This window comes from Ranitomeya variabilis, chromosome 1 (genome assembly GCF_051348905.1).
Source record: "Ranitomeya variabilis isolate aRanVar5 chromosome 1, aRanVar5.hap1, whole genome shotgun sequence".
Classification (NCBI taxonomy): Eukaryota; Metazoa; Chordata; class Amphibia; order Anura; family Dendrobatidae; genus Ranitomeya; species Ranitomeya variabilis.
Window position 1 is genome coordinate 6,766,277 of NC_135232.1, and position 15,119 is coordinate 6,781,395.

General features: G+C 48.0%; 1 protein-coding gene across 2 annotated transcripts in view; it reads right to left on the bottom strand.

Annotated features, from left to right (window-relative positions):
• LOC143801971 (myosin-IIIb-like) overlaps positions 1-15,119 on the bottom strand; it is a 177,078-nt gene that overhangs the window by 75,931 nt on the left and 86,028 nt on the right. For both annotated transcript variants that reach the window (XM_077281292.1, XM_077281293.1), the window contains exons 11-16: positions 14,372-14,472; positions 6,219-6,305; positions 5,369-5,434; positions 5,037-5,150; positions 4,745-4,856; positions 4,622-4,668 (exon numbers count right to left, since the gene is read on the bottom strand). In XM_077281292.1, the coding sequence (XP_077137407.1) occupies positions 4,622-4,668; positions 4,745-4,856; positions 5,037-5,150; positions 5,369-5,434; positions 6,219-6,305; positions 14,372-14,472 (527 nt within the window). The remainder of the gene's footprint in view (positions 1-4,621; positions 4,669-4,744; positions 4,857-5,036; positions 5,151-5,368; positions 5,435-6,218; positions 6,306-14,371; positions 14,473-15,119) is intronic.

Sequence of the window (15,119 nt, forward strand, 5' to 3'; positions counted from 1 at the left end):
TCCCGCGTAGGTAATACACGGGATCCTCCATGGCGGAAGAAGCGGAGGAGGGCAAAGGTCGTAGTCGCTCGTTGGTCCAATTCCCCTGTCGATCACGGACAGGAGCTCGGCGCGAGCGGCCGTTACGACATGTAATTGCCCTTCTCAGCTTATTTAATTAATAAACTGTGACCGACCTGTTCAACCCACCTAGGACTGTGTGTGTTTCATTACGGGAGTGATGGGAGGGGGGAAAGCACTGGTTACGACACCCAGGTCTCCACAGTCCTCCGCATCGCGGCATGCTCTGGTATAGACAAATTAAAAAGTCGTCCCTTAGGAAATTTACTACCAGGAATTAGATTTATAGCACAATCACAATCCCTATGAGGGGGCAGGGCACTGGACCTGGGCTCATCAAATACATCCTGGTAGTTAGACAAAAACTCAGGGACCTCAGAAGGAGTGGAAGAAGCAATAGACACCAACGGAGTATCGCCATGAATTCCCTGACAACCCCAACTTGACACAGACATAGCTTTCCAATCTAAAACTGGATTATGAGCCTGCAGCCATGGCAGACCCAAAACGACAACATCATGCAAATTATGCAGAACAAGAAAGCGAATCACCTCCTGATGTACGGGAGTCATGCACATGGTCATTTGCGACCAATACTGAGGCTTATTCTCAGCCAATGGCGTAGCATCAATTCCCCTCAGAGGAATAGGAAATTCCAAAGGCTCCAGGACAAAACCACAGCGCCTGGCAAACGACAAATCCATCAGATTCAGGGCAGCACCCGAATCCACAAAAGCCATAACCGGGTAGGACGACAAAGAACAAATCAAAGTAACAGACAAAATAAATTTAGGCTGTATAGTACCAAGGGTGACAGGTTTAGCGATTTTTTTTAAGCGTTTAGAGCATGCTGAGATAACATGAGTAGAATCACCACAGTAAAAGCACAACCCATTTTGACGTCTATGACTTTGTCGCTCAATTCTGGTCAGAGTTCGGTCACATTGCATAGACTCAGGTCTCTGTTCAGAAAATACCGCCAAAGGATGAGCAGATTTGCGCTCCCGCAAACGCCGATCAACCTGAATGGCTAAAGCCATAGAATCATTCAGACTTGTAGGGGTGGGGAACCCCACCATAACATTCTTAACGGCCTCAGAAAGACCTTCTCTGAAATTTGCAGCCAGGGCACACTCATTCCATTGAGTAAGCACCGACCATTTCCGAAATTTTTGACAATACACCTCTGCTTCATCCTGACCTTGAGAGATAGCCAGCAACGCTTTTTCTGCCTGATTCTCAAGATTAGGCTCCTCATAAAGCAGTCCAAGAGCCAGAAAAAATGCATCTACATTAAGCAATGCAGGATCTCCTGGCGCCAGAGAGAAAGCCCAATCTTGAGGGTCGCCACGCAACAAGGAGATAACAATTTTAACTTGCTGAGCGGAATCACCAGAGGAACGAGGTCTCAGTGATAGAAATAACTTACAATTATTCTTAAAATTTAGGAACCTAGATCTATCTCCAGAAAACAACTCAGGAATGGGTATCTTTGGTTCTGACATAGGGCTATGAATAACAAAATCCTGAATACTTTGCACCCGTGCAGTAAGATGATCCACACTAGAAGTCAGAGCCTGAACATTCATGTCTGCAGCTGAGCTCAAAACCACCCAGAGTTCAAGGGGATGAAAGAAGCTAAACAGACTGCAGCAAAGGAAAAGCGGGAGGAAAAAAAAAAAAAAAAAAAAATGTACTCCGGTCTTCTTTTTATCCCACTTCTGCGATGCATTAAACACTTTTTGGCCTGCTATACTGTTATGATCCTTAGTGGTTGAGGATCACAAATTACTCCAGCTAAGTAACAAACATAGGACAAGCTCTAGGGAGGTGGCAAACTGGACTGACCGCAAATCTGAACCTATCCAAACACACTAGAAGTAGCCGGTGAACGTGCCTAAAAATCCTAGACGTCTCGAGCCAGCCTGAGGAACTAACTACCCCTAGAGAGAAAGAAAGACCTATCTTGCCTCCAGAGAAATAATCCCCAAAGATATAGAAGCCCCCAACAAATAATAACGGTGAGGTAAGAGGAAGGGCACATACACAGGGGTGAAAGCAGATTCAGCAAATGAGGCGCACTAATACTAGATAGCAGAAAATAGAAAAGGGAATCTATGCGGTCAGTAAAAAACCCTTACAAAATATCCACTCTGAGATTTCAAGAACCCCCACACCAACTAACGGTGTGGGGGGAGAAACTCAGTCCCCTAGAGCAACCAGCAAGCGAGGAAATCACATTTTAGCGAGCTGGACTAAAAACATAATGAACGCTGATAATCAAAAAATGATCAAACAAAAACTTAGCTTGTCTTGGAGAGACTGGGAGCAAGGTAGACACAAGGAATCTGAAGAGCACTGAATACATTGATAGCAGGCAAGGAACTGAGTATCCAGGTGGGCTAAATAGGAAACCAACCAGGATAACGAACCAGCTGATGCTGCAACCTGCAGAAAGACAACACTACACAGTACCGCTTGTGACCACTAGAGGGAGCCCAAAAATAGAGTTCACAACACCAGGGGTTGTTTGGTTGCCCCTGGTTCTTTCTGAAGTGGATTTCTCTATATCCCACTTCACAGTTCTGATTTGGAACTTGCAGCTCTTTGGCACCCCCCTTACCCTCAGGTCAGACTGGGTACTGCACCTAGGATAATTAGTTGCCAGAAAGGCTGCCTTACTTTGTACTGGCTAATGGGCACACTGCAGCAAGGGCGATATAACTACTCCCACTCAGGCAGGAACAATAATCATCAACGTCGCCGTCGCTATAAAGCTTCCCAAACGCTCAGGATAACTCCGCTGCTACCAGCTCAGATTTCTTACATAGTAAAGGGTCCGGAGCCAACCCAAATTAGTAGCGTAATTCACCTCAGAGGACGTGACTGTTCGTTATAGAGCAAGGAGAGCAAGCTAGTAATTTTATAAATTTTACTCCAAAAAAAGTAGGCAGTGTTTACAGAAGTATAAAAAGATATTATAAAAGTAGACAAGTCGTATGTACAATACAATTACAAATAAAATGGGATGAAAGTTGAAAAAACACTTACATAGTGTTCAGATCATTTCATCTCCTGACTGACCGTGTGCTATGGGGGATGGCCGACACATCTAGATGCATCACACCTCTGTATAGCAGCTTGACCCTGGATAAAAGACACACTCACAACTCAGCAGGGTTAAGATATGCCCTCTCGTCGTCACATCACTGAGTGGGCTGAGTTAGGAAATGCACTCCTCTTTTCTCAGAGTTATGGCAAACCATTTTTTGACATAGCTCGCTGTATGAACCTCGTATACAGACGACACAATGATCAGGATGTGCACCATGCGCGCAGAATGTGCACAGCGTAATACTGTAGCACAATGCATTCATAGAGCACAAAAAAGGACTGTGTGAATGTACCCTTACAATAATTATCAAATGACTCAAGGTGGGATGGGGCAATTTATCTAAGTAGTTAGGGCAGCAAAATATGTTGTCCGTAACAACTGGTACCAGCGTGATCGCCTCTGCTGGATCCGTGACAAACTGGTGGCAGCGGTGGGATCGGCGGGATCTCTCTAATTGTTCTCCTTGACACACACCTTACAAGAAAACTGTGTATAAGGGCCCAAAGAGAAGCCGGGCAAGAGGGCACAGGGAGGAGCCAAAGAAAGGGAGAAGTGGGGTACGAGGGCCCCGAAGGAGCCGAATACATGGAGGAGTGGGGCATGAGGGCCACGGAAGGAGCGGGGCACAGGGAGGAGCAGGGCACGAGGGCACAGGGAGGAGCGAAGCACGAGGCCATATGGAGGAGTGAAGCACGAGGCCACATGGAGGAGCTGGGCACGAGGTCCCCGGGAGTAGCCGAAGACAGGGCACAGGGAGGAGCCGAAGACAGGGAGGAGCAGGGCACAGGGAGGAGCAGGACACAAGGGCACAGGGAGGAGCGGGGCACGAGGGCACAGGGAGGAGCGAAGCACGAGGCCACATGGAGGAGCCGGGCACAAGGGCCCCGGGAGGAGCCGAAGACAGGGAGGAGCGGGGCACGAGGGCACAGGGAGGAGCGGGGCACGAGGGCACAGGGAGGAGCGAAGCACGAGGGCACATGGAGGAGCCAGGCACAAGGGCCCTGGGAGGAGCCGAAGACAGGGAGGAGCGGGGCACGAGGGCACAGGGAGGAGCGAAGCACAAGGCCACATTGAAGAGCGGGGCACAGGGAGGAGTGGGGCATGAGGGCCACGGAAGGAACGGGGCACAGGGAGGAGCAGGGCACGAGGGCTCAGGAAGGAGTGAAGCACGAGGGCTCAGGAAGGAGCGAAGCTCGAGGCCATATGGAGGAGTGAAGCACGAGGTCCCCGGGAGGAGCCAAAGACAGGGAGGAGCAGGGTACAGGCAGGAGCAGGACACAGGGAGGAGCGAAGCACGAGGCCACATGGAGGAGCGGGGCACAAGGGCACAGGGAGGAGTGGGGTACGAGGGCACAGGGAGGAGCAGGGCACAGGGAGGATCCGGGACATGAGGGCACAGGGAGGAGCCGTGACACGAGAGTGGGGCAATTGTGTGCGGTCACTTACCTTCTCCCGGTGTACGGGCATCAGAGTTCCTGTCCGGGAGATGCTGGCTGAGGAAACAGTCAGAAATACTAGGCTTACTGTTACTTATAGCGGGGGCGGGCCCATTAGAGGGAGACTACCCACCTGAGAAGAGCAGGCTCAGCAGGGAGGTGGCGCTGTTTATCAGCAGGTTCTGGATGTTCATGGGAACGGTGTCCCTATTCTTCTCCAAGAACCCGACTGCCGTGTACCGTACCTGAGGGGGAGGAGCATCAGAAAATACAGACAGACCATTGTCTGAGGCTTCAGAAAGGGGTGGAGCCACCATCGGGTGGGGCTATCAGGAGGCGGGTTCTAAAGGTGAGGCGCCATAATAGGGGCGGAGCCTGAAGAATCAGAGTTTCTAATGCAAATGATACAGAGCCGAGTTTCTCACCTTGCCGGCGTAGTGATTGACCATGAATCCTGGATCTTTTCCTCGTGTTCGCTCAAAGTGCGGGTTTGACCGACATCCAGTGCTGAGCTTCTCCACAAATGTCTCATCAGACGCCTGAAAACAAGCGAATTGCACCAATGAGTCACATCCCACAATGACATCATCGGCAAAATGTGATCGTATCATGTGACCACTAAACCACGCCCTGAGTGATTGACTGCAGCTGGCATAATGCAGGATGGAAGATAAGGCAATCTGTGATATATATAACCACCATACTATCAGGCAGAATCAGATGAGGACAGGACAGACCCTCCACTGTGATGACTCACCTGGGGAAATGCCGTCTGCTCGTCCAGGATGGAGAGGATGCCCCACGGCCGTGCCAAAAACAGATCCTAGAGATGGAGGAGGGGAACGCAGAGTGAACCTCACACAACCCAAAACTAGAAGAAGCCCCGCCATGTCCCAGATAAAGAACCCCCAACACCAGAGGTGTCAAACTGCATTCCTCGAGGGCCGCCAACAGGTCATGTTTTCAGGATTTCCTTAGCATTCCACAAGGTGCTGGAATCATTCTGTGCAGGTGATTAAATTATCACCTGTGCAATACAAGGAAATCCTGAAAACATGACCTGTTGGCGGCCCTCGAGGAATGCAGTTTGACACCTCTGCCCAACACCATGCCTACCCCACCCAAAAGGGAGGGGCCGGCAACAGCACACACCACCCAAAAGGGAGGAGCCAGGAACAGCACAGACCCCACCTAAAATGGAGGAGCCAGGAACAGCACAGGCTCCACCCAAAAGGGAGGAACCGGGAACAGCACACACTCCACCCTAAAAGGAGGAGCCAGGAACAGCACAGGCTCCACCCAAAAGGGAGGAGCCGGGAACAGCACTGACTCCACCCAAAAGGGAGGAGCCGGGAACAACACTGACTCCACCCAAAAGGGAGGAGCCGGGAACAGTACAAACTCCACTTAACAGGGAGGAGCCAGGAACAACACAGATTCCACCCAAAAGGGAGGAGCAGGAAACAGCACAGACTCCACCCAAAAAAGAGGAGCAGGAAACAGCACAGACTCCACCTCTGCAGAGCGGTTGCTGCAACATACGTGGCATCATAGCAACCACGGATCCCCCAAACCCACGACTCCCCACATACTCAATCCGCACATACCAGGACCAGCTGGTTATTTGTGAAGACCACAGCGTCGTCCATGATCCCCTCCTCCCGGTAATGCTGCTGCTCCATCAGGAAAATGTGCTAATAACAAAGAATACAAGAGAGATCACAGGACATACAGGACACGTGATATAACACGGAGACGTCCGTACAGGACACGTAATATAACACGGAGACGTCCGTACAGGACACGTAATATAACACGGAGACGTCCGTACAGGACACGTAATATAACACGGAGACGTCCGTACAGGACACGTAATATAACACGGAGACGTCCGTACAGGACACATAATATAACACAGACGTCCGTACAGGACACGTAATATAGCACGGAGATGTTGTTACTACTCTACGTGTATTCTTAGTTATGCCAGACGTTTTAACCAGGAGTTTACACTTGTCTTGATACCGTATTCACACACATCACTTCTAGATAACATAACACCACAACCCAAGAGCCTTAATTCTAATGTTCATGGAGAGACACAAAATAGAAATGTTAAAAATGTAATTTTTATTGAATATACAGTGGGTACGGAAAGTATTCAGACTCCTTTACATTTTTCACTCTTTCATTGTAGTCATTTGGTAAATTCAAAAAGTTCCTTTTTTCTCATTAATGTACACTCTGAACTGAAATATCCCATGGTCATAAGTCTTCAGACCCCTTTCTCAGACCCTCATATGTAAGTCACATGCTGTCCATTTCCTTGTGATCCTCCTTGAGATGGTTCTACTCCTTCACTGGAGTCCAGCTGTGTGTAATTACACTGATAGGACTTGATTTGGAAAGGCGCACACCTGTCTATATAAGACCTCACAGCTCACAGTGCATGTCAGGCCAAATGAGAAACATGAGGTCAAAGGAACCGGCCAAGGAGCTCAGAGACAGAATTGTGGAAGGCACAGATCTTACCAAGGTTACAACAGAATTTCTGCAGGATTTAAGGTTCCTAAGAGCATAGTGGCCTCCATAATCCTTAAATGGAAGAAGTTTGGGACCACCAGAAGTCTTCCTAGACCTGATCGTCCAGCCAAACTGAGCAATCGTGGGAGAAGAGCCTTGGTGAGAGGTAAAGAAGAACCCCAAGATCACTGTGGCTGAGCTCCAGAGATGCAGTAGGGAGATGGGAGAAAGTTCCACAAAGTCAACTCTCACTGCAGCCTCCACCAGTCAGGCCTTTATGGCAGAGTGGCCGACGGAAGCCTCTCCTCAATGCAAGACACATGAAAGCTGCATAGAGTTTGCTAAAAAAAACACATGAAGGATACCCAGACTATGAGAAATAAGATTCTCTGGTCTGATGAGATGAAGATAGATCTTTTTGGTGATAATTGTAAGGCTACGTTCACATTTGCGGTCAGCGCCGCAGCGTCGGGCGCCGCAGCGTCACCGCATGCGTCATGCGCCCCTATATTTAACATGGGGGCGCATGGACATGCGTTGTGCTGCGTTTTGCGCCGCATGGCCGCAAGCGTTGGACGCAAGAAACGCTTCAAGTTGCATTTTTTTTGCGTCCAATTTTCGGCCAAAAAGGACGCATGCGGCGCAAAACGCAGCGTTTTAGCGTGCGTTTTGCCGCGTTTTTGTTTGCGTTGTGCGCTGCGGCGCCGACGCTGCGGCGCACAACGCAAATGTGAACGTAGCCTTAGCGGTATGTGTGGAGAAAACCAGGCACTGCTCATCACCTGCCCAATACAATCCCAACAGTGAAGCATGGTGGAGGCAGCATCATGCTATGGGGGTGTTTTTCAGCTGCAGGGACAGGACGACTGGTTGTCATTGAAGGAAACATGAATGCGGCCAAGTACAGGGATATTCTGGATGAAAACCTCTTCCAGAGTGCTCTGACCCTCAGACATGGCCGAAGGTTCACCTTCCAACAAGACAATGACCCTAAGCACACAGCTAAAATAACAAATGAGTGGCTTCAGAACAACTCTGTGACCATTCCTGACCGGCCCAGCCAGAGCCCTGACCTAAACCCAATGGAGCCTCTCTAGAGAGACCTGAAAATGGCGTCCACCAACGTTCACCATCCAACCTGACAGAACTGGAGAGGATCTGCAAGGAAGAATGGCCGAGGATCCCCAAATCCAGGGGGGAAAACTTGTTCCATCATTCCCAAGAAGACTCATGGCTGTACTAGCTCCAAAGGTGCTTCTCCTCAATACTGAGCAAAGGGGCTGAAGACTTATGACCATGGGAGATTTCAGGGTTTTTTTAAATAAATTTTCAAAAATTTCTACATTTCTCTTTTTTTCAGTGAAGATGAAGTGCAGAGTGGACATTAATGAGAGAAAATGAACTTTATAGAATTTACCAAAGGGCTGCAATGAAACAAAGAGTGATAAATGTAAAGGGGTCTGAATACTTTTCGTACCGACTGTATATTTTAAACTATGATAAAAAGCAGCGAAAAACCTGCAGAAATGTAACAAAAAGCCACATTCACTTACAATCAGTCATGGGCCTGTTACATTTAAAGGGAACCTGTCCCCCCAGGCGTTTCTAACTAAAAGAACCACCTTGTACAGCACTAATGCTGCATTCTGACAAGGTGGCTCTTTTAGTTCGGGTCCCTGGCACGGCTGAAGGAATCGTTTTTGAAATTTGTTGATACCTTCAAAATCGCCATGTGGGCAGGTCTTCCCCCCTAATCCAGACCCCTCACAGTCGTCACTTATGGCCTCTGCACGCCGGGCGCCTCCTCTGCCTTCATTAGCGTCCCCGGCACCTGCGCTATTTTTTTTTTGGAGCATGCACAGTTGCGCTGCCCTTCGAACTTACAGAGCAGGTGCCGGGGACAATAATGAAGGAAGAGGCAGCGGCGCGCAGAGGCCATGAGTGACGGCTGTGAGGCGTCTGGATTAGGGGGAAAGGCCTGCCTCCCAGGCGATTTCGAAGGTATGAGGGACAAATTTCAAAAACGATTCTTTCAGCCGTGCCAGGAACTAAAAGAGCCACCTTGTCAGAATGCAGCATCAGTGCAGCACAAGGAGGCTCTTTTAGTTACAAACGCCTGGGGGGGGTGACAGGATCCCTTTAAGGAGCCCTCCCCTTCCCTCGGTCAGTGCCCCTTGGAAAAAGCATTGACAAAACGACGTCATTGGACACTGGTATACGACTACCGTATATACCCGAGTATAAGCCGACCCCCCTAACTTTGCCACAAAAAACTGGGAAAACTTATTGACGAGTATAAGCCTGGGGTGGGAAATGCAGCAGCTACCGGTAAATGTCAAAAATAAAAATAGATAACAATAAAAGTAAAATTAATTGAGACATCAGCAGGTTAAGTGTTTTTGAATATCCATATTGAATCAGGAGCCCCATATAATGCTCCATACAGTTCATGATGGGCCCCATATAATGCTCCATACAAAATACGCTCCATATAGTGCTCCATGAAGTTTGATTGGCCCCATAAGATGCTCCATAGAGATATTTGCCCCCATATAATGCTGCACATGGCCCCATAAGATGCTCCATAGATATATTTGCCCCCATATAATGCTGCACATGGCCCCATACAGATATTTGCCCCATATAATTCTGATTATGGCCCCATAAGATGCTCCATAGAGATATTTGCCCCCATATAATGCTGCACATGGCCCCATAAGATGCTCCATAGATATATTTGCCCCCATATAATGCTGCACATGGCCCCATACAGATATTTGCCCCATATAATTCTGATTATGGCCCCATAAGATGCTCCATACAGACATTTACCCCATTTGCTGTTGCTGCGATTAGGAAAAAAAAAAAGTCACATACTCCCCTCTCGTCGCTCAGGCCCCCGGCACTTGCTATTGTCACCTTTCCCTGTTCCACCGCTGGGCGCCGCTGTGTCCTGCACTGACTGCTCAGGCACTAATCTCATCATCGCGCCCTCTAACCTGAGTGTCACTGCAGAGGATGCGGAAGACGGAGCGGCGCCGATGGTGGAACGAGGAACAGGTGAATATGCCCCTTTTATACTCACCTCCTGGCGCGGTCCCTGCAGGTCCCTGGTTCTCCGGCGCCGGCAGCTTCTTCCTGTAGTGAGCGGTCACATGGTACCGCTCATTACAGTAATGAATATGCGGCTCCACCCCTATGGGAGTGGAGTCGGGTCCATAATCATTACTGTAATGAGCGGTACCATGTGACCGCTCACTACAGGAAGAAGCTGCCGGCGCCGGAGAACCAGGGACCTGCAGGGACCGCGCCAGGAGCAGGCGAGTGTTATTACACAGCTCCGCTCCCCCTTCCCTGCCGACCCCTGGGAATGACTCGAGTATAAGCGGAGAGGGGCAATTTCAGCCTAAAAAAATGGGCTGAAATTCTTGGCTTATACTCTAGTATATACGGTAATTGGAAGTGTATGTGGCTTTTTGTTATGTTTATGCCTTCATCCATACACCGGCGGATGTTCACAGTGAAGTCTTTGGAATATCCCTGAGCACTTTGCACTACGCCGCTCCACGCTACGCCGCTCCACGCTACGCCGCTCCACGCTACGCCGCTCCACACTACGCCGCTCCACGCTACGCCGCTCCACGCTACGCCGCTCCACGCTACGCCGCTCCACGCTACGCCGCTCCACACTACGCCGCTCCACACTACGCCGCTCCACGCTACGCCGCTCCACGCTACGCCGCTCCACACTACGCCGCTCCACACTACGCCGCTCCACACTACGCCGCTCCACACTACGCCGCTCCACACTTGATTTAAATCCAGAGTGTTATGATCTCTTTAATCTTAAAGCCACACATCTTATATGATTTGCACTTTATGTAACATCTGATTGCAACTCTCAATGTATATCATTAAGCCACGCACACGGTATATATACAGTATATATACATAAATGTTTGTAATGTTCATCATTTTGTGATCGCTCAAGCTTTTCCCTGCTTTTTATGGTATTTTTAAATATATTTTCAACAAAAATGATATTTTTAGGACATTTATAGCATACAGTCATGGCCAAAAGTATTCACACCCCTGCCATTCTGTCAGATAATACTCAGTTTCTTCCTGAAAATGATTGCAAACACAAATTCTTTGGTATTATTATCTTCATTTAATTTGTCTTAAATGAAAAAACACAAAAGAGAATGAAGCAAAAAGCAAAACATTGATAATTTCACACAAAACTCCAAAAATGGGCCAGACAAAAGTATTGGCACCCTCAGCCTAATACTTGGTTGCACAACCTTTAGCCAAAATAACTGCGACCAACCGCTTCCGGTAACCATCAATGAGTTTCCTACAATGCTCTGCTGGAATTTTAGACCATTCTTCTTTGGCAAACTGCTCCAGGTCCCTGATATTTGAAGGGTGCCTTCTCCAAACTGCCATTTTTAGATCTCTCCACAGGTGTTCTATGGGATTCAGGTCTGGACTCATTGCTGGCCACCTTAGAAGTCCAGTGCTTTCTCTCAAACCATTTTCTAGTGCTTTTTGAAGTGTGTTTTGGGCCATTGTCCTGCTGGAAGACCCATGACCTCTGAGGGAGACCCAGATTTCTCACACTGGGCCCTACATTATGCTGCAAAAACTGTTGGTAGTCTTCAGACTTCATAATGCCATGCACACGGTCAAGCAGTCCAGTGCCAGAGGCAGCAAAGCAACCCCAAAACATCAGGGAACCTCCGCCATGTTTGACTGTAGGGACCGTGTTCTTTTTTTGAATGCCTCTTTTTTTCTCCTGTAAACTCTATGTTGATGCCTTTGCCTAAGAAGCTCTACTTTTGTCTCATCTGACCAGAGAACATTCTTCCAAAACGTTTTAGGCTTTTTCAGGTAAGTTTTGGCAAACTCCAGCCTGGCTTTTTTTTGTCTCGGGGTAAGAAGTGGGGTCTTCCTGGGTTTCCTACCATACAGTCCCTTTTCATTCAGACGCCGACGGATAGTACGGGTTGATACTGTTGTACCCTCGGACTGCAGGGCAGCTTGAACTTGTTTGGATGTTAGTCGAGGTTCTTTATCCAACATCCGCACAATCTTGTGTTGAAATCTCTTGTCAATTTTTCTTTTCCGTCCACATCTAGGGTGGTTAGCCACAGTGCCATGGGCTTTACACTTCTTGATGACACTGCGCACGGTAGACACAGGAACATTCAGGTCTTTGGAGATGGACTTGTAGCCTTGAGATTGCTCATGCTTCCTCACAATTTGGTTTCTCAAGTCCTCAGACAGTTCTTTGGTCTTCTTTCTTTTCTCCATGCTCAATGTGGTACACACAAGGACACAGGACAGAGGTGGAGTCAACTTTAATCCATGTCAACTGGCTGCAAGTGTGATTTAGTTATTGCCAACACCTGTTAGGTGCCACAGGTAAGTTACAGGGGCTGTTAATTACACTAATTAGAGAAGCATCACAGGATTTTTCGAACAGTGCCAATACTTTTGTCCACCCTCTTTTTTATGTTTGGTGTGGAATTATATCGAATTTGGCTTTAGGACAATTCTTTTTGTGTTTTTTTCACTTAAGACAAATTAAATGAAGATAATAATACCAAAGAATTTGTGTTTGCAATCATTTTCAGGAAGAAACTGAGTATTATCTGACAGAATTGCAGGGGTGTCAATACTTTTGGCCATGACTGTATGTCTCTCCATTAATCTTAGGGCCCCTTCACACTGTGCAATCAAAGTCTGAACGAGCGTTCGATTTGTGACGTTTATCCGTCCTCGTTCCGAGGTTGCAAAGTGTGACATGGCGTTACGATTTGCGACGCAGCCCAGCATCGTACGATGTGAAAGAAAGAGCAGAACTTTCTTTCGTCGTAAATGTCTCGCTGTGGCGGTCGAAATCGTAGTATGTGACGGCGGTCATACGAGCTCGTAATGCGACTACGTGGGTTGGGCTTCCGCATACCTGTCTCCTGATTGGGCGTGACGTTTTAGCACGCCCATGCTGGTAATACGTCACGCTCGGAGTCGTAGGACTATGGCGGTGTGAAGGGTAGCGTACGATTGCGACGCGTGACGTTCACATCGCAACTACGTCAGAAAAAGCGTTAACATCGTAGAGTGTGACCGCTGGCTACGAGCTCGTACTGCGATGTCGAATATGACGCAAATGCGTCGTAATCGTAGCAGAATCGACCAGTGTGAAGGGGCCCTTAGAATTAAGGCTCTTGGGTTGTGGCGTTAGGTATTATTCAGTAGAACCAGGGACTTGAGCTATTCTTCATATGAGCCTAAACGTTGACTCTTGTAGGTTGAATTGATGTTTGTTGAATGGCTGCTGATAACCTATTAATTGAACAAACATTGTTTGTAAATTAGGTGAATGCCTGCTGACCACCTATGGTAGGAGTCCCTGCAGCTTGTTCTGCAAACATTGAAGGACAAAATATGCAGATTAACTGAACACTTTAACTACAATGGATTATCTCCTCCCACCTCCCCCCAAACCTGTGGATAATGCTCTGAAGGACATCTGTGGGTATAAAAGGGATCTCTCTACTTCTACGGAGAGACTCTAGAGGACAGCAACTAAGGCACCATAGCTTCAACCGGAGGAATACAGATATGATCCACTGCCCATCACTGAACCCATGGAAACGTTTGGAGAGTCCAAGTTAGGACAATCAGGTCACCTGGCCACATACCTCAATGGATTCTGTCAGCTTCCTAAGCTTGCTGCTACCTCCTCTCCATGGGTGCCCATCAAAAGCGGGGTGCTACTGATTGAGGTAGTTGGCCCTGGAAGTTCCAAAGTCGGAGGTTCTAATTCCGGGAGAGCCAGCGGAATGGCGAGACTCTCATTTGTCCCATCTTATGTACTTGCTAGTACTGTACTATATAATATTGACTGTTGGTGACCCAATCAAGTATGGTCACACTGTTTTACCCTCACCCTGTGTTGCCTGAGTAGTATTATGCCCACGGGGAAGGAGAATGTGCGTGTGCGTTCAGTGGTACGAGCCCTGGTCCATGCGGTCTTCATACAGAGAGCTGGGCCAGCGGACAAGAGCAACCAATGACCCTCACATATCCACAGACATCCGTACAGGGCGTGCAATACAATACGAGGACACGTCCGTACAGGACAAGTAATACAACACGGTAACGTATGTACAAGACACGCAATATAACACATGATGTCATTTACAGGACATACAATACCATCACATACGTGGTTGAAGAAGTTCTGCAGCTGCTCGTTCGCCAGGTTAATACAAAGCTGCTCGAAACGATTAACAACAAAGTTTTCAAAGCCAAAGATATCGAGGATCCCTAGAAATTAAGATGGTCGTTATCAATCCTCCTCACCCATATCCTCATTGCTATAGATATGACTGCAAATCTATAAGAAGTCTCATAATTAAACCTAACAAGTCATCTCTACATGACCTCTGCAGCTGACCACTGACCACGGAAACCGATAATTAAGGAAAATCCCAATTGCTAGCAGATGTGAGGCAACCTTAGCTCGAATGCACAAGAATGCGGGAGGGGGAATGCGAATTTACAACAGGTAGAGATAAAGGCCCCAGCTAAAAAGAAAATATAAAACCCTTTGTGTACTTTAAGGCCACGTGCACACGTTGAGAATTTGGTCAGTTTTTACCTCAGTATTGGTAAGCCAAAAGCAGGAGTGGGCGATAAATTCAGAAGTGGTGACGAGTTCCTACTATACTTTTCCTCAGATCGTGCCTCTCCTGGTTTCGGCTTACAAATACTGAGGTAAAAAACTCAAATACTCAATGTGTGCATGTGGCCTAATACAAATCATCAAGTGAGGGTTTATGAACTGTCAATATAATATATAGGAAACGTGATAACATGGCAAACTCAAGTCAAAGTTTCTTTACACAATGGCCGACGACTGGGGGCAGAGGTTTATAGACTGGGAAGGGGCAATACCCATGGAACATCCCAGG